General features: G+C 44.8%; 1 protein-coding gene across 1 annotated transcript in view; it reads right to left on the bottom strand.

Annotated features, from left to right (window-relative positions):
- LOC126458338 (uncharacterized) overlaps positions 1-20,158 on the bottom strand; it is a 40,837-nt gene extending 20,679 nt beyond the window's left edge. Inside the window, exon 1 of the mRNA XM_050095303.1 lies at positions 20,070-20,158. Within this exon, the coding sequence (XP_049951260.1) occupies positions 20,070-20,147 (78 nt within the window). The 5' untranslated portion in view covers positions 20,148-20,158. The remainder of the gene's footprint in view (positions 1-20,069) is intronic.
- Positions 20,159-20,629: the final 471 nt, after the last annotated feature.

Genomic DNA, 20,629 nt, shown 5'->3' with positions numbered 1-20,629 from the left:
GTCTGAAGTTACTTTTACTTCTGTCGATGATTTCCCCTCCAAGATAACATGGTGTGCTTGCAGGTACACATCCGAGTTTTTTTCCATTTTATGCACATTATTTCGGCGACCAGCCCAGTACTTATTTTCATGTTCTGTGAGTTTTGCTGTTAGGTGCATTCGCTGGTTGGACTACCATCATAGTGGCTGGAGCCTAGGCAGCGAATGCACGTAACAGCAAAAATGGCGACACCAGAAGATGACGACTTGGTAGGTCGTCGAAATATTGTGCGTAAAATCGAAACAACAACTCGCATGTGTATCCAGAACCACACTTTTAATCAATTACACCGAGAAAACCAGAAATCATACAAGCTGCGTCCTCCCCACCAAGAAATCCTCAATCCTGTCACAAATTATGTTTAATACGGTAACACATACAAGAGTAATTTTTTAATAATCGTTGTTTTAATGGCGTGATCCTGCTGGAAATAGCTCGCTCTTCCTCTGGCCTGAAAACCGGTACCTCCAGACACTTATATGGGGACACAGAGTTTGATGTGCCATCTGAACCAAGAGGATGTTTATACATGGTGTTTTATTGTTACAGTAGCTGAAAAACAGGCATTGCCAGGGTATTCATTTTCCAATTATCTATTAGCAACGAAAACAAAAAAATGAACTGTGTTTTTAGTGTAATATAAAAAAAATTCATTTCCTTGTATTTGTGAAAACACCTTTGAAATCACGAAGCAGTCGTAGAAGGAAATATGCATAACGTACAAATGTATAAGCACAGTATCCAAATTAGACAGTTTCTGCCCAAAGGGCGAAGCTGCTTCCCATCTTTATGATTTGTTTTCTCCTGCAGCTGTTTGCTCTTCGCACCTGAAAGCTGTCAAAAGTGCAGCCAGGTGTCAGGGATTTCCTTAAGTTGACTCGACTCTGGGAATGTCTTCGTAGTAAAGAATAGATGTATTAAAACGTTACGCATGATGCCGCAGTTTTTCACGCATCTCAGAGTTTATGACGTCATATCTCCCGAACTGTGTGTGGTACACGATGTAATGTTGTAGGTGGATTTAGCGGCATATGTGAATACTGTCTGCGAAATTTATTGCGAATAGATTTTGTATCACAGGAGCAATAAATTTAAACATCATGCATGATGCGGCAGTTTTTCACGCATCTCATTGTTTACGATGTCATATGTATTGAACTATAGTCGTCAGGTGGTTCTTACTCCCACAGCGATTGTTGAACGACAGTAAGAGATACGTGTACCAAGTTTGGTTGAATTCGCTCCTGTCATTTAGGAGGAGATGTGGAATATACATACATACATCCATTTCTATAATATGTATGGATGCTAGCCTGCAATGAGCGGATAACCGGGAACAAATGAAATTTGGACTCTCAAGTGTTTTCTGGGAGTGTTAGTTGCCATAAAAAAGTGCCGACTTCATATTATTTAGGGATACATTGGAAACCACTCGTTACAACGCAACGAAAATTGACATACCTTGAGTAGTGGGTATTACAGTCTGCCTCCAGTTGTGACTTGTGATCGCTATAGGCATATGATAACACAGTTTTTATGACCACAATTGCAAGAACTGAATGTGGAACGCATGTGGTTCCACCAGGACACTACCGTTGGACATCAGGGTTGTTGAGAACAAGATTCCCTGCTCGCCTCATCTCTCGCAATGGCGATCAGAACTGGCCACCGAGTTTGACAGCATGTCAAATCTCTGTTTATATGATCAATCCACGAACCATCCCTCGACTCAAGGCAGAAATTAGACACGTCATTGGTCAAATTCAAGCGAAACTTTGCTGTAGTATAGTCGAAAATTCTGTGGATGTCTGCAGACGAAGCGGGGTGGAACATATTTGCCTGTTTCATGTTTAATCTCAGTCTTTGTGTTCCGTATTGACTGTTGACTTAATAATACTAGCGGTTTTCAAATGAAGTATGTGTTTTATTATTAAATTAAATATTGCATTCTTTATGGGAAACCCTGTACATAATATGTAAAACTTAATATCTATGGCCGACCGGTGTGGCCGAGCGGTTCTAGGCGCTTCATTCTGGAACCGCGCGACCGCTACGGTCGCAGGTTCGAATCCTGCCTCGGGCATGGTTGTATGTGTTGTCCTTAGGTTAGTTAGGTTTATGTAGTTCTAAGTCTAGGAGACTGATGACCTCAGATGTTAAGTCCCATAGTGCTCAGAGCCATTTCAACCATTTTTTAATATCTATGAATAAAAATTTATCATTAACTGGCAAATACTGCTGCGAAATCCATTATGTACTTTAAACGGCCAAGCAAAATTCTTAGTCTCCAGTATTTTTTGGTGATAACTAGAAAATGGACACATATTTTATTTTTAAAGTTTGTGGTAAGACGGAGAACAGATTTTACGACGTTTTCCAAAAAAGTCTTTTCATCATAAGGAATGTTAGTCTTTTGTGGATCCCGAAATTTTTATTTATTTGACCATGAATTCTACAGCTGGACGACTACAGTGAATTACTACTTGAAAGAAGCTGATAAGATTCAAAGAGGTCCAAAGACCGGCAACTTGGGTTAAATGCACAGAAACATAAAGTTGTAGACTTCACGAAAGAAAAAAGACATGGTATCGTATGACTATAATATCAGTGATTTGGAATAAGAAATCTTTGACAAATATCTGTGTGTAATACTCTGTGGATATGAAACGAGATAATCATACACGCTCAGTCGCAGGTAAAGCAAGTGGGAGAGTTCGGATCACTGCTAGGCTAGTGGGCCAATGCTTTCAGTCTACAAAAGACATTGTTTACAAAACACTCCGTCAATCCTATCTAGAATCTGCTCAAGTATGTAGGATCCATTCTAGATAGGACTATAGGGGATACGGAAAGTATACAAAGAAAAGAATCACGAACTGTTACAGGTTTGTGTGACCCAGGCGATAGCACCACGGAACTGCTGAAGAATCTGAGCCCATTCTGTGAAAGCTTATTAAGTGTTTCAAGGAGGAGTCTAAGAATTTACTACAGCTATCTATGTACCATTCCTGCAACCTTTGGTCACCCGCAGGCCTCATTCACATACACTCTAACGCACATACACGCCAAGCCACGCACAACACACACACACACACACACACACACACACACACACAAAACCACTAAGGAATCACCCGAATGGGACGAAAATCTATAGGTGTGGTGTTCACGTACAAGTACAGACAAAGAAATAGTTACAATTTCAGAAAAACTGCATAATTTATTCACGATTAAGAACTTCACAAATTGAGCAAATCAATAACGCTTTGGTCCCGCTCTTGTCATGCAAGCAATTATTCGGGTTGGTGCTGATTGACAGAGTTGCTGGATACCCCCCTAAGAAATATAGTGTCAAATTCTGTCCAACTGGCGCGTTAGATCGTCAAAATCCCAAGCTGGTTGAAGGGCCCTGCCCATAATGTTCCAAACGTTCTTAACTGGAGAGAGATCCGGCAACCTCGCTGGGCAAGTTAGGGTGCGGGTGGGCACTATCTTGCTGAAATGTAAACCCAGAATGGCTTGCCATGGGGGGCAACAAAACGGGGTGTAGAATACTGTCGAGGTACCGCTGTGCTGTAAGGGCGTCGCGGATGACAACCAAAGGGGTCCTGCTACTATGAAACAAATGGCACCCCAGACCAACACTCCTGGCTATTGGGCCGCATGGTGGGTGACAGCTTGGTATCCACCACCGTCCGGGGCGTCTCCAGACATCAGACATGTCTTCGCTGGTCATCATATCTCATCACTGAGGACAATTCTGCTCCAGTGAATGAAATTCCGGGTCCAAGACGTTTCTGGAGACCAACCTGACTGTCACCCTCCATACGGCCAGATAGCCAGGCGTGATGGTCTGGGGTGCCATTTATTTCATAGTAGCAGGACCGCTTTCGTTGTCATCTGTGGCACCCTTACAGCACAGCGGTACGTCGACAATATTCTACATCCCGTTTTGTTGGCCTTCATGGCAAGCCATCCTGGACTTATGTTTCACCAAGATTATGCCAAAGGCACTGGGAGATGAAGAAGGTTGCACTGGATAGAGTAGCATGGAGAGCTGCATCAAACCAGTCTCTGGACTGAAAACCACAACAACAACAATGCCAAACTGGTAAAATGCGAACAACAAAATGGCGAATATCCTAAAATGCGTCCGGGCGGGGTGCAACGTGAGCTCCTCGATCTGCCACGAGTTTCTTCCTCTGGCTGGATCCGGCCCGCGGACTGCCTGTTGCCCATCCGTGCTGTGGAGAATGTGAAGACAAGACTGGAATTAATTACAGCACTCACAGAGACGTTAGGAAACGTTCTTCCTTGCTCCACATCCGAGCGGAACGGGAAGAAACCGTAATAAATACAACAATAAGAAATACCTTCTTCTCCACAGTGGGTTCAGGGTGTGGATATAGATGTAGATGAAAAGGTGGCAGCGTGTAGGCTGCTGCCTGGGTTTTAGACATTCGTCACTACTCTGTATATCTCGTTTTATCCCACATACTGCCCAAGTTGCACATCCTAAAACAGCAGCCTTACAAAAGCTGATATTTTACTAAGGGGAAAAGATCCTCAACATTGTGTCTGCGCGTTAGTGTGCGGGTGTGTTTGTGTAACATTGCGATGGTTGTTTAAGAGGCAGACAATTCTTCGCTAAGCGTATCAACGAGAGGGGAAATGAGGAACTGAAAGATGCGCTTGTCGATAATGGCGAAGTATATAAGGCACCAGCTGCGTGTCGTTGATTGTCGATTCACACTTTGAGAGCTTGCTGAAACGGTGTTCACGTGTTGTGTTCGCCATAAACTAAGTCAAACGCTAATACCGCAAATCGGATCATTTTGTATTTGTCACGTAAAGCTAAGAACATTTTACAAAAGTTTGATCAAAATGAACCGTGTTGTTGTTTGATTTCTTCTCCGGGTCAATGAGTGTCTCACAAGGGGAAGAAGGTTTCAGAAGCGGCCAACTGATTCAGCTCATGATTGGTAGATCCCTTGTGAATCACCTAAACAGATGAACTCTAAGATGTTTTGGCTCACTACCGCCCGTTTTTTACAAAACCACCTCTGAAGTTCATGACGCGCTATCGACTCAGAATTGACAATATCGATAGATAGTACAAAACTGCATATCTGTCGTCATCATCATATATGGGATCGGCAAATGCATATTTTTCGAGAAAATAGAAAAATGGTTATGCACCAAAACGGTTAACGCCTTTAAGCGCAAGTGTCGCTGGCCCAGCGACCAAGCCACCTGGCTGTGGACCGCTCACGTCATGTTTTCGATTCCTGAGTGCCTTTTGAAATTATTTTTTCATGTGTAGTTTTCTAGGTATCGAAATTGACTGAAATAGAATGCTAAATAACGTAAATAAATCAATAAAGAGTTTTAACAAGGTAGGTAAATGTATATCTCAAACAACTTCGATTAGTGAAGAGTTAAAATTTTAATCTTTGCCTTTTGTAGTAGCTCTTTTACTCACTCTTTTGCAAACCCTCACATTTTTCTAAAACACTATCTGGCTGGATCTAATCATATAAACATTCGAAAGAGGTATGTTCACGGCATCAATAATATATAATGAATACACTCTCTGAGAAACTATGGCAGCAAGGGCAGATAAGCGCGAAAACTCTCGCACGATCAGCCCAACGGCTCATATATCCAAGAAGAATGTGAAGGAGAATGAAAAAGAAAATTGAAAATCTGTTAGATGATCATCAGTTTAGCTTTCTGAAAGGTAACGATACCAGAGAGGCTGTTCTGACGTTGCTGTTGATAATCGAAACAAGACTTATGAAAAATCAAGACACGTTCATAGGTTTTGTCGATCTGGAAAAAGCGTTCGACAGTCTAGAATGGTGCAAGATATACGAACTTCTGAGAAAATAAGATTAAACTATGCAGGGAGAGACGGATAATATTCAATATTTGCAAGAACCGAGAGAGAAGAATAAGAATAGAATAGCAAGAACGAAGAGTCGGATTAAAAAGGGTGTGAGACAGGGATGTAGGCTTTTGCCCCTACTGTTCAGTCTATACAGGGTGTTCGGAAATTTTCATTACAAACTTCTAGGACTTGTAGAGGGGAGTGAGTACATAATATTTTGACTGGGAACCCATGTCCAGAAATGAACCGTTTCCGTTCTACGACGGTTTCAGTTCCGATGTGTAATGCGACCACGTCTGCCGAGGGAAAGAGAAAAGTCTCAGAGTTGCTTGTCCTGGTATGCAATAGGGTACACAGGATGACGTCAAATGTGGTTTCAGCATGACGATGCACCACCTCACTTCTCACGCGCGGTTCGGACACATCTCACCAGATGATATGGTGAAAGATGGATAGGCTGAAGTGGTCCAAACGCGTGGTCGCCGCGACCGCCGAATTTAACTCCTGTAGACTACTTCTTGTGAGGTCGTCTGCAAAGTTTAATTTACGGGACTCCTGTAGAGACAGAGGAAGACATGCTGGCACTAGTTCTGGCCGCTGCACTGGAAACTGAAGAGACATCTGGTGGGATGCAGAGCGTGTACCAGAATATGCTTCGTACGTACAATGCCTGTAACAACGTTTCCGGTTGCCACACCGAGTTGCTGTTGTAATTTGTCAGTACCGTTCTGTACGTACAGTATGTTGGATTCTATTTTGTTTTGGAATAACGTAAACACCTAATGACTAAGTGTTAACACATACAAATTTGCTTAAGTGCTAAATAAATGTTTCGTTGTGTTTCGTTTGGGATTGTTAGCTAATAATTTTACTGTGTGACGCCTAATTCATTTCGTCAAGCAGAAGTGTATGAGTTAAACATCTGAGTTGAAACTGTCGTAGAACGAAAACGTTACTTTGCCGGACATGAATTCCTATTCAAAATATTACGTACTCACCCCGCCTCTACATGTCCGAGAAGTTAATAACTGGAATTTCCGAACGCTCTGTATATCAGAGAAGGAATTACGGAAATAAAAGAAAGACTCAAGAGTAAGACTGAAACTCAAGGTGAAAAAGACATTAATGATAAGACTCACAGATGACACTACTTCCCTCCTGTGCAAGCGAAGGAAAAATTAGAGAATCTGTTGAACGAAATGGAAAGTTTGATGAGGTCAGGGTCTGGACTGAGAGAACATCGAAGGAAGACGAAAATATTAAGAAGCAGAAATTAGATTAGCGATAAACTTAACATCGAAATTGTGGACCACAAATTAGTTGAGGAAGGAATTCTGCTATTTTGGAAGCAAAATAACACATGACGGACGAACCAAGGAGGACATATAAAGCAGACTAACAGAGACAAAGAGGTCATTCTGGCCAAGAAAGGTATGCTAGTATCAAGCGTAGGGCATAATCCGAGGAAGAAATTTCCAAGCAGATACGTTTTGGAGAACAGCATTGTGTGGTAGTGATTCGTGGACTGTGGGACAACCAGACAGGAAGAGCATCGAAGCGTTTGAGATGTTGTGCTACAGAAGGATGTTGAAAATTAGGTAGACCGTTAAGATTAGGAATAAGGAAGTTCTCCACAAAATCGTCCAAGAAAGGAACACGTGGAAAACACTGACAAGAAGAAAGAAATAACTTCCATGGTAACAGAAGAAGTCGCAGAGGGTAAAAACTGTAGCGAAAGAAATAGAATGGAATACATCCAACAAATAATTGAAGACGTAGGCTATTCTGAGTTGAAGAGGTTGTCCCATGGGAGGAATTCGTGGCGTGTCACATCAAACCAGTCCGAAAATTAACAAAAACTCTGTTTGGGGAACGAACTTTGGTACTTACCATGCATACGGTAACCCCGTCGCCTGAGAAGTTTGTGCTGATCATGAATGGTGTTATGGATTGTTACTGAAACTGCGTGGTTGTCAGTTCCTGCTGGGTTTCCAGAATTTCAACTGCGAAAGCCTCGAAATAGAGTTTTAACTTTTCAGAAAAAATAAACATCACATACCTGCCACACGGGCGTGTAGTTTGGCGTTATTACTTTTACCATGCAAGTTGTATAACCGCAGTCGTCTATAAACACGGTATGACGCTATTAGTTCGTCCAATCCAGAAATCCAATATGAGACAAAACTTGTTATCAGCAATGTATGGTTTTAAAGCGCCCTCAGGATATGCTTTGTAAATTGAATTTGTAAGCTCTCACTCCCCGAAATTCAAAACCTTCTATTCTCACGAATTTCAATACGAATAAAAATATTTATGAAAAAAACAAAAATTGTAAATGTTAGAGCGTATTAGCAACTTTAATATTACACAGTCTTTAATTACAAATGTCAATTAGTAAAAATAAAACTGTATATCATTTTTTGGACTAAAATTCTTAAATATTATGCGAGTGGCCTAAAGTATGATACACATATATTGTTGTGTACACTGGAAACAGAAGGTTGAGGTCTCAAAATATATAAATCACACAAAACGATAGGTATGTATAAGTGAGATTTCTCTGTGGGTGATATTTCTGGGATATTTATGGCTGGAGCGTACTTAAGAATGAACTACAGAAATTGGTTTATTTGTTTTTCCTTTTTTTAATGCTATAAGGTCAACCAACAATGGGCAGGACCTGTTGACAATTATACTTAATATATTGCTAATAATACAAAAGTGAGAGATACACGAAAGAGAGTCACCGTCTTGTTATATTATTTTACATGAACATGAAGAGAACCAGGAAAAACGAAGCAGATTTCTCGTTTTATACGAGGGCCGTTCAATAACTTATGCCCCACATTTTTTTTCTCAGAACATATTTATTGTTAAGAGTCAGAATTTGGTGACAATATACATCAACATGTCTTGTCCATGTCCTGTTTTTCTATGTAGTCTCCATCACGTTCTATGGCCGTACGTCAACGTTGTGGAAGAGCAAGTATTCCCTGCTGGTAAAAGCTCTTGTCCTGTAGGTGTAGCCATATTTTCACAGCATAACTGACACTCTCGTCATCTTCAAAGTGTGTTCCCCATAGAGAATCTTTAAGCGGCCCAAAGAGATGAAAGCCCGAAGGTGCCGGGTCTGGACTGTAGGGTGGACAAGGCAATGATGTTCATCCCAATCTGGCGATGTGTTCCCGGGCTCTCTGACTTGTGCGTGGGCGTGCATTATCGTGTTGGGGCAAGATTTCTGCTGGATTCTTGTCCGATCGAAAACGTCGGAAACAGTTCTTGAGTTTATTCAGAGTCTTCACGTATGCCTCTGAATTGATGGTTGAACCTATTAGCATCACATCCACGCGAATGGCGCCATCACAATACCAGAAGACTGTCACCATGACTTTTCCGGCAGAGGAGGTTGTTTTGAATTTCTTCTTTTTTGGTGAATGAGGATGATGCCACTCCATGGACTGCCTTCGTGTTTCCGGCGCAAAGCGGTGCACCCAGCTTTAGTCCCCAGTAACGGTCCTTTACAGAAAGCCCTCTCCGTCGGTCTCAAAACGCTCCTACAATTCAGATGAAATGGCCTTTCTTTGAATCTTGTGGTCCGCTTTGAGCTTTCGTGGAACGCTTCGTGAGGACCTCTTTGAATATCCGAGAGTCTCCATCATTGCAGACGCACGTCCAATGCTGACCGACAACTGTAGAACCAACTGTCGAGTTGTGATGCGCCGGTCGTCAAGAATAAAGGCATCCGCACGATTCAGCATGTCTGGAGCAGTGGCTGTGGCAGGACGTCCCGAGCGTGGCTGATGGTGGAGCTCTGTTTCTGCATTTCCTGAGGCTGTAACTTTCTTTACCCATCGCCCAACTGTACTATCAACTGCAGCATCGCCGTACGCCACACACAAACGTTTATGGATGCTCACCACGATTTCTTTTTCTGCACACAAGAATTCCATAACGGCAAGTTTCTTGTAATGTCAGTCGTAGACATCATTTTGACGTTGTACTACGGCTCTGACATCTGCCAGAACGGTTCGAAACTTCACCGGCGCACAGAACAAACATCAAATGAGAAGCACCAACAAGGATGTTTGTCTATGTATATTAATGGCTTTTAAAAAAAAAAGTGCGGCATTACTTAATGAACAACCCTCGTATTTCCCACCGCATTAGCAACATGAGAAATTGGCACTTTCCTTGTCACATCAATAATAAGAGAAATGTCTTTTTCTTTCTATACGAAAACTGTCGTCCTTGTCCACAGTCTCTAGAGCCATAACTTCTAGGTCATTTTCCAGTACTTTTTTGTATGACACAGACATGTGTAGCTGTATGGATTCGTCTTTCCTCCTCTTCATTTAGCCAAGATATAATATCTTCCAGCTACGTTTGCAGGATCAGTCATTACAATAGGATCTGGTGTGGATTCTGCAAATAGAGCGACCTCATCCATGCTGTAGTCACTCTCCAAACAAATGTCGGAATCAGAATCAATCTCTTCAGTTTCCTTTCTATTTAGTGTACTTGCCACAGCTTTGGTCACTGGCATGCCTTTCTGGCTCTCCCGCTTCTGGGCTACTCTTTTTTGTTTGGCAGCTTTTCACTTTCAGCAGTGAGTTTACTGCTGGAGTGTGGTCTCCCGCAGTTGTTTTCCTGGCGTATGGTAGGTGCGGCATCCCGCGCTACACCACTGTGTGGCTGATGGTTGGGTCATAGGCGACAGTGCATCACTTTATGGAATCTGTATAATACAGTATGTTGGAATGGAGCGTTTCGTATTTAAGGAACATACTGACTGATTAATAATCATACCCAAATAACAAATGTGTCAATAATGAATAAATTAGGTGACAGTGGACTATTTTCTATGTATCTCACACAAAAATATTTCTGGCATATAGTCAATACTTGCGTAAATGATACAAATGTTCCAGAACTGTGTTTCAGTCTGGAAAGTGAAGTTTCTAATGGAGAAAGAAATGATGACTAACTGTTTCTAAACAATGGCAGCATAACTAACAGCAGGAACATTTGTGATAGGTGTGGTTTTTTTCATGGATAGACGGGGTATCATCTTTTTGGGAAGTTTTGACTATCAGTTTTAGGACACCTTACCCGGCTGCAATCATGAAAGTTTCGTTTCTCTATTTCTCGGACGTTGCAGGTCCCATATACGATGATATTGAAAACTGCTCAGATTTCAATTAGCCATTGTTGATACCAATTATGAATCAATTGCGCTTATGAAAATAAGGGCAGATTCCCAAGAAACTGAGGTAGGGAGTGGTAAGGCAAAATAAAGTGACGGAAAAAAATCGCAACACCAAGAAGAAGTTGTGCGACATAAACAAAAATTTGTAAGATTATGTCTATTCAAATTTCACGACCGAGCGAGGTGGCTCAGTGGTTAGCGCATTGGACTCGTATTCGAGAGGACAACGGTTCAAACCAACGTCCGACCATTCTGATTTACGTTTTCCGTGATTTCCATAAATCGCTTCAGGCAAATGCTGGGAAGTTTCCTTTGAAAGAGCACCACCGTCTTCCTTACCCATCCTTCCCTAGTCCGAGCATGTTCTCCGTCTCTAATAACTTCGTTGTCGACGGGACGTTAGACACTAATCTCCCCCTCCTGCAAATTTCACTCCAGCTGCATAAGAGTGGCGTTAGTAGTGTCTCTATGTGGATGCAAATCAGGTTTGCTTTGAATGCACACTGTAACGGTCGCGAGCGTTAGTTACCTTTGAGATTGGATGTAGTGAGTTGATGTTAGCCGAGAACTCCTTTAAGGCGACAAGACGTCATGTGGTAGACATTTTACCACTTGTTGTTTCTCAAATGTCAGTACAACTGATTTTTGACATTTATGTAACAGGCTATTCTCTTAAGAAGAATCCACCGTTGCTGAACGGTGGCGAAAGCATCCGTGGTGGGGGCTGCTGCATCATGATAAAGATGCGCCACAGCGTGTTGTAATTCTAATCCTAACCCAGATTTGTATATACGTTTAACTATTTATCTATCTCAAGGAATATGCTTACGGGGGGTTGGAATACGATAATGACCTAGTAGATAGTGTCGGAAGTTCCATGCGGCTTTTCGCGGATGATGCTGTAGTATACAGAGAAGTTGCAGCATTAGAAAATTGTAGCGAAATGCAGGAAGATCTGCAGCGGATAGGCACTTGGTGCAGGGAGTGGCAACTGACCCTTAACATAGACAAATGTAATGTATTGCGAATACATAGAAAGAAGGATCCTTTATTGTATGATTATATGATAGCGGAACAAACACTGGTAGCAGTTACTTCTGTATAATATCTGGGAGTATGCGTGCGGAACGATTTGAAGTGGAATGATCATATAAAATTAATTGTTGGTAAGGCGGGTACCAGGTTGAGATTCATTGGGAGAGTGCTTAGAAAATGTAGTCCATCAAGAAAGGAGGTGGCTTACAAAACACTCGTTCGACCTATACTTGAGTATTGCTCATCAGTGTGGGGTCCGTACCAGATCGGTCTGACGGAGGAGATAGAGAAGATCCAAAGAAGAGCGGCGCGTTTCGTCACAGGGTTATTTGGTAACCGTGATAGCGTTACGGAGATGTTTAATAAACTCAAGTGGCAGACTCTGCAAGAGAGGCGCTCTGCATCGCGGTGTAGCTTGCTCGCCAGGTTTCGAGAGGGTGCGTTTCTGGATGAGGTATCGAATATATTGCTTCCCCCTACTTATACCTCTCGAGGAGATCACGAATGTAAAATTAGAGAGATTAGAGCGCGCACGGAGGCTTTCAGACAGTCGTTCTTCCCGCGAACCATACGCGACTGGAACAGGAAAGGGAGGTAATGACAGTGGCACGTAAAGTGCCCTCCGCCACACACCGTTGGGTGGCTTGCGGAGTATAAATGTAGATGTAGATGTAGATGTAGAATGAAATGCCTGAAATGCCCGTAAATATATACAGCATCTCAAGAGGTGAGGGCCAATTAAACTCGCAGAAAAATATCTTACGAAAAACGGGGGACTGAATACGGGAAATTTCACTGCCACGACACATCTTATAGTTCCGTTACGTTCTACGTAGCCTAGTCCGGCTAACGTGCTTAATTGTACAGACAACATCAAAGAAGTCACAGTCACAACCCTGTGATAAAATTAAGTGACCTGCAGACATGGAGCGCCTCGTGCAGTCGCAACATCGCATAAACACTATTATGTTGTCGGCGGAAACGGGAAATTAAGTTGTCGATACCCATGCGAAGTACAAAGAAATATGGCTGATCCATATGCAGACCTACACTACCATCTGCGAGTGCAAATTTATGCAGAATGGAACAAGAACTTGTGTATTTCTACCAACATGAGGGACAACACAATCTGTAAATAGGCACGAACATACCGTTGCGATCGCGGTACGATTCTGGAGGGTATAACGGAATTTTCTAGTGATACTGTTTAGCCTTCGTTTCCGTCGTGGAAAATTTAGATAGGATCGTCATCGAGTGCAGTGGGTAGAAATAGCTTCGTGTGAGTGTGGCTGAAGGGCGACGCCAACCAAATCATCAAAGGCTGACCTCTGAGGTCAGAAGAAACAACCAATTTGCGAGTGCGATCCAAATGAAGTCCTTAAAAGTGCCATAAAATTCCTAAACGTCGTACCATTGGTTTGGAAGCTGGCAGAAGTTATCCTTGCTTTTCGACAAATGACGAGCAGTTAGCAGCCTGTTACTGTATCATAGAAAAGAAAACTATGCCAGTACAAAAGTTGGCCAACACCTTATCGACTTGCACCGCTTGTAACAACAATCTGAGATACTTAGTTGAGAAGTGAAGTTGTTAAAAATGTGGAAATACATCGCAAGATGGAAGTACAGTACGGTGATTTATATGTGTCCCTGCAGCGAGTGTACGAGTGGTGTAGAAATTTCTGCGGAAGATGTTTCGCGGCTAGTTTAGGGACACAGCACAGTAACGAACTAAAACAATAGAGCTGTTGTGAAGGAAAACTGTAAACTAATTTAAACTAATCAGTCACTGTTTTGGATGTTAGTGCTGGTTAACACATAATTTTGTCTGTGAGGTGCTGGATTCATTACAGCGTGCGAAACGGTGGCGCCACGTGAGCTACCTGCTGAACTGAAAGATCGCTGCATCGGTACCTGTGAGGAACTTTTGCGTCGTTTCCAGGTCGAAAGTAATGGGCTTGTGGACTGAATTGTTACATGAAACCTGGACACATTATCACCAACCTGAAAGGAAAAGAGCGAGCACGCACTGGTGCCGTACCTCTTCGCCAAATAAAAAGAATGCGCACTCAACGATTGCTGCTCATCAATTTCAGCGACCGAGTACAACTGAGTGTTGTACGCAGCTGATGGTGCTGTCTGAAGATGGCCTAAGACTAGGCCGAAACCGGCCATTTTAATAAAATAACCGTCGCGATCCAGCCTGTTTTTTTCACTGATTTTATATGGTTTCCAAGATCGCTGTTTCCCAAAAATGTTACTAAAAATGTTGAATTCTGAAAGTAATTTCTGGAGTATGCGAAAGGAGTGTTATAACGCCGCTGTATTTACGTTAATGAACTAATCGACAGCGTCTGAAGCTGCATGGGGCTGTTTTCGATAATGTGATAGTGTGTAAGATGGTAACAATATGAGAAGAGGTGCAGAGGATTTTGAGTGGGGCAGGGGCAGGACGTGAATAAATGTGACACACTCCGCACACGTAGTAAAAGAAATCCGCTACTGTACAATTACAATTTTGGCGACAAATCAATGGAAACAGTATCTACCGTAAAATACACTCCTGGAAATTGAAATAAGAACACCGTGAATTCATTGTCCCAGGAAGGGGAAACTTTATTGACACATTCCTGGGGTGAGATACATCACATGATCACACTGACAGAACCACAGGCACATAGACACAGGCAACAGAGCATGCACAATGTCGGCACTAGTACAGTGTATATCCACCTTTCGCAGCAATGCAGGCTGCTATTCTCCCATGGGGACGATCGTAGAGATGCTGGATGTAGTCCTGTGGAACGGCTTGCCATGCCATTTCCACCTGGCGCCTCAGTTGGACCAGCGTTCGTGCTGGACGTGCAGACCGCGTGAGACGACGCTTCATCCAGTCCCAACACATGCCCAATGGGGGACAGATCCGGAGATCCTGCTGGCCAGGGTAGTTGACTTACACCTTCTAGAGCACGTTGGGTGGCACGGGATACATGCGGACGTGCATTGTCCTGTTGGAACAGCAAGTTCCCTTGCCGGTCTAGGAATGGTAGAACGATGGGTTCGATGACGGTTTGGATGTACCGTGCACTATTCAGTGTCCCCTCGACGATCACCAGTGGTGTACGGCCAGTGTAGGAGATCGCTCCCCACACCATGATGCCGGGTGTTGGCCCTGTGTGCCTCGGTCGTATGCAGTCCTGATTGTGGCGCTCACCTGCACGGCGCCAAACACGCATACGACCATCATTGGCACCAAGGCAGAAGCGACTCTCATCGCTGAAGACAACACGTCTCCATTCGTCCCTCCATTCACGCCTGTCGCGACACCACTGGAGGCGGGCTGCACGATGTTGGGGCGTGAGCGGAAGACGGCCTAACGGTGTGCGGGACCGTAGCCCAGCTTCATGGAGACGGTTGCGAATGGTCCTCGCCGATACCCCAGGAGCAACAGTGTCCCTAATTTGCTGGGAAGTGGCGGTGCGGTCCCCTACGGCACTGCGTAAGATCCTACGGTCTTGGCGTGCATCCGTGCGTCGCTGCGGTCCGGTCCCAGGTCGACGGGCACGTGCACCTTCCGCCGACCACTGGCGACAACATCGATGTACTGTGGAGACCTCACGCCCCACGTGTTGAGCAATTCGGCGGTACGTCCACCCGGCCTCCCGCATGCCCACTATACGCCCTCGCTCAAAGTCCGTCAACTGCACATACGGTTCACGTCCACGCTGTCGCGGCATGCTACCAGTGTTAAAGACTGCGATGGAGCTCCGTATGCCACGGCAAACTGGCTGACACTGACGGCGGCGGTGCACAAATGCTGCGCAGCTAGCGCCATTCGACGGCCAACACCGCGGTTCCTGGTGTGTCCGCTATGCCGTGCGTGTGATCATTGCTTGTACAGCCCTCTCGCAGTGTCCGGAGCAAGTATGGTGGGTCTGACACACCGGTGTCAATGTGTTCTTTTTTCCATTTCCAGGAGTGTAAATAGGAGTAACCATTCGGAGCGACCTAAAGTGGATGACCATATAAAACAAACAGCTCGAAAAGCGGATACCAGGCTGAGATTAATTGGCAGAATGTTAAGGAAACGTCATTCATCCACAAAAGAAGTGCCTTGGAAAACACATTTGAGACCGATCATCAGTCTGCGGCACTTACCAATCAGCATTAATATGATAGAGAAGATGTAACGGTGAGCCAGGGTTGAGAAAACCGACCGGTTAAAACACATACTAGTATTTTAGTTCTAAATAAACGGTATTTGTTTCGTCTCGGCTATAACGTGTTTTTCTATTTTTTACTGATAACCGAGTAAAAAACCGAAATATCGATTGCCCATATCAGCAGTGCCAAATTTTTTTGTTTTTAAATAAATCTTTCCTAAAAGAGGAGTAAGTTTTATTAGTGAAATTCATATTGGTTTTAAATATTGCGTTATTGTAGAAAACGAGGACAGTAAGCAGTACTACACTCCTGGAAATGGAAAAAAGAACACATTGACACCGGTGTGTCAGACCCACCATACTTGCTCCGGACACTGCGAGAGGGCTGTACAAGCAATGATCACACGCACGGCACAGCGGACACACCAGGAACCGCGGTGTTGGCCGTCGAATGGCGCTAGCTGCGCAGCATTTGTGCACCGCCGCCGTCAGTGTCAGCCAGTTTGCCGTGGCATACGGAGCTCCATCGCAGTCTTTAACACTGGTAGCATGCCGCGACAGCGTGGACGTGAACCGTATGTGCAGTTGACGGACTTTGAGCGAGGGCGTATAGTGGGCATGCGGGAGGCCGGGTGGACGTACCGCCGAATTGCTCAACACGTGGGGCGTGAGGTCTCCACGGTACATCGATGTTGTCGCCAGTGGTCGGCGGAAGGTGCACGTGCCCGTCGACCTGGGACCGGACCGCAGCGACGCACGGATGCACGCCAAGACCGCAGGATCTTACGCAGTGCCGTAGGGGACCGCACCGCCACTTCCCAGCAAATTAGGGACACTGTTGCTCCTGAGGTATCGGCGAGGACCATTCGCAACCGTCTCCATGAAGCTGGGCTACGGTCCCGCACACCGTTAGGCCGTCTTCCGCTCACGCCCCAACATCGTGCAGCCCGCCTCCAGTGGTGTCGCGACAGGCGTGAATGGAGGGACGAATGGAGACGTGTCGTCTTCAGCGATGAGAGTCGCTTCTGCCTTGGTGCCAATGATGGTCGTATGCGTGTTTGGCGCCGTGCAGGTGAGCGCCACAATCAGGACTGCATACGACCGAGGCACACAGGGCCAACACCCGGCATCATGATGTGGGGAGCGATCTCCTACACTGGTCGTACACCACTGGTGATCGTCGAGGGGACACTGAATAGTGCACGGTACATCCAAACCGTCATCGAACCCATCGTTCTACCATTCCTAGACCGGCAAGGGAACTTGCTGTTCCAACAGGACAATGCACGTCCGCATGTATCCCGTGCCACCAAACGTGCTCTAGTAGGTGTAAGTCAACTACCCTGACCAGCAAGATCTCCGGATCTGTCCCCCATTGAGCATGTTTGGGAGTGGATGAAGCGTCGTCTCACGCGGTCTGCACGTCCAGCACGAACGCTGGTCCAACTGAGGCGCCAGGTGGAAATGGCATGGCAAGCCGTTCCACAGGACTACATCCAGCATCTCTACGATCGTCTCCATGGGAGAATAGCAGCCTGCATTGCTGCGAAAGGTGGATATACACTGTACTAGTGCCGACATTGTGCATGCTCTGTTGCCTGTGTCTATGTGCCTGTGGTTCTGTCAGTGTGATCATGTGATGTATCTGACCCCAGGAATGTGTCAATAAAGTTTCCCCTTCCTGGGACAATGAATTCACGGTGTTCTTATTTCAATTTCCAGGAGTGTATTTTAGTAATAATGCCGACAGAAACGAGCAAGAAACACAGGACTTAAGAACTGGTACAGCACTGCTGAGACACTAATGGTCGTGTTGTCGTGTGTGCTGGCTTAACGTACACGCGTGCATGCAGTGTGCAAGACTTCCCACTACCTGATATATGCGGTAGCTTCTCGCTGTCGCCGATGGGCATCCGACGTATTACAGAATGGCACCGGCTTTGGTCTGGAAATATTTTTACCAAGTTACGAAGCAATGAAGTACAACGCTTCATTTGCTTTAAAAGATGTAAGATTTGTCTGTCATTTCTATGAAATAATAAAAGAGGAAGGAAGTTATGGCAACATTAATACATTAAAAGCTTAAAAAACAATTAATTCTTAGTATTCAGTAAAAACGGAAAGTAGCTTATCTGCCTCCTGTGTCTACATAATATGCCTTTATTTGCTTGCAGCTCTTGGAAACGGGCAAATTAACATCCACAACACAGGTATCCAGTCTCATTTTTCACCCTTTAGCACTGGGTATTCGTAATGCCCATATAGTGGTACGATCTCCGATTACAAGATGATTTTTGAGCAGAGAATGAAAAAATTAGAATCACTAGGAGAATGCTGGTGATTTTTTGTTGTATTCAGCCCGTTATCACCTTTCCAGAAGAGCAGTGAACGGTGGACGGGCTAAGTTTTCTTTTAAACTGCCTATGTAATATAACACTCTGATTATTTATATCTTGAAATTAAGACAAAAAACCAAAATTGATTATTTCAGAAGCTTGTAGATTTGAGCGGTTTTAACAGTCAGGTTAAAATGGCGTGAAATATTACCGATACAACCGAAAACCGACGGTCGACGCGTTTCGTAACGCGGCGGTTTACTCGGTGCGAGAGTGTTGCGGAGATGCTCAACAAACCCCAGACGCTACAAGAGAGACGTTGTGGACAGAGTACGTTTCAAGAAGAGTCTGGCGATTTCTTATTTTCTTTCACATACTTCTCACGAAATGACGAGGACGAGAAATTTAGAGAAATTAGATGGCGGTTTATCGACATCCATTCTCTCCCCGGGCTTTGGTGAATAGAACAAGAAAGGGGGGAGCAGATGATGGTACTACAAGTACCCTCTGCCACACAACGTAAGGTGCTTTGCCGACTACTCATGTAGATGCAGATAAACAATCAATAGCGAGGCTCTCAGGACAGTTGCTCAGTACTGCATCTGTATCTGACTGATGTCTGTATGTTGTATTAGTTTGTAGTAGGTTCCTATGGGACCAAACTGCTTAGGTCATCGGTCCCTAGGCTCACACACTGCTTAATCTAACTCCCGCTAAGAACAACACATAGACACCCATGCCCGAAGGTAGGCTCGAGCCTCCGACGGGGGGAGCGCCGAAATGTGGCAAAGCGTCTCTGACCGCGCGGCTGCCCCGTGCGGCTCGTATTAGTCGACCGCAAAATTCCAGATTGAAACTTTCACTTTCCACTGGAGCGCGCTATGATATGAAACTTCGTGGCAGATTAAAACTGTGTGCCGGATCGAGAACAGAACTCGAGACATTTGCCTTTCGCAGGCAATGAGCGACACAAACACAGAAACACGACTCACGACCCCTTTCTTTTCGGCTGTACTTCCGCCAGTACCTCGTCTGCTACATTCCTTGGGCAGGCCAGTTGGTAGAGTGCTGGCCCGCGAAAGCCCAACCTTTCGAGTATCAGTGGCGGTCCGGAACACAATTTTAATGTGCCAGGAAGTTTCGACCAAAATATTGTTTCACCTCTGAGTGAGTGCGATTTGGTCCGCTCATTGTGTCAGCGCGTAATCGGCGTTGGTATTATACGCACAACTGACCTGAAGGCATTGATAATGCGATGCGATAAGTAATGTGATTGTTTACTGTCACGTCGCAGCGTGTTTTCGATAGCAGCCAAGTGCAAAAATATCGTGGTTAAGTAGTACAGTTACGGAACCACCTCGCTGATGCAGCTTTCTCAATACAAACACGTTACGGAGCTTACCCAGCGCTCGGGCTGCGCCTGAACCTGTGACGTCAGCGCGGTCAGCAGCAGACAGATGAGTAGCGCGGCGACCTGCATGGCTGCGACTGGCTGCTGGACTCCGCGGTGAGGGCCGCTATATTGACGCTTCCGCGTGCTTCCCCTCCCGCCTAGCTCGCCCACGCAATCCGTCTAGCGCGCACGTCCTCTACACACACACACACACACACACACACACACACACACACACACACACACAGAGCGTCTTCCACGGCCGTCATTCCGTAACACTTTCACCTCCCCGTGTGCGCCACGTTTGTGGAATAAGATATTGCGGTAGCGATCCCACACGATAGCTTGGGTTTTTTTCCCTTCTACTCAGATGTATTTCAGCGTGTCTGAGTCTTCTCTTTTCTTTTAAAATGCAATTGCGCTTACCACGTAAGGTACGGTCTCTCAGGGGGTTTACCCGGCATCGGTGCTCTGTGGAAAATTCGCCACTGTTGGTATTTTTCATAGGCGAATGCTAATAGTTTGTCGTACGCTGTTACCAGTGCCCGTCTCCCGAACAAACGCTACAC

The sequence above is a fragment of the Schistocerca serialis genome, chromosome 2, assembly GCF_023864345.2.
Source record: "Schistocerca serialis cubense isolate TAMUIC-IGC-003099 chromosome 2, iqSchSeri2.2, whole genome shotgun sequence".
Lineage (NCBI taxonomy): Eukaryota > Metazoa > Arthropoda > Insecta > Orthoptera > Acrididae > Schistocerca > Schistocerca serialis.
This window is presented reverse-complemented; position numbering and strand designations above follow the sequence as displayed.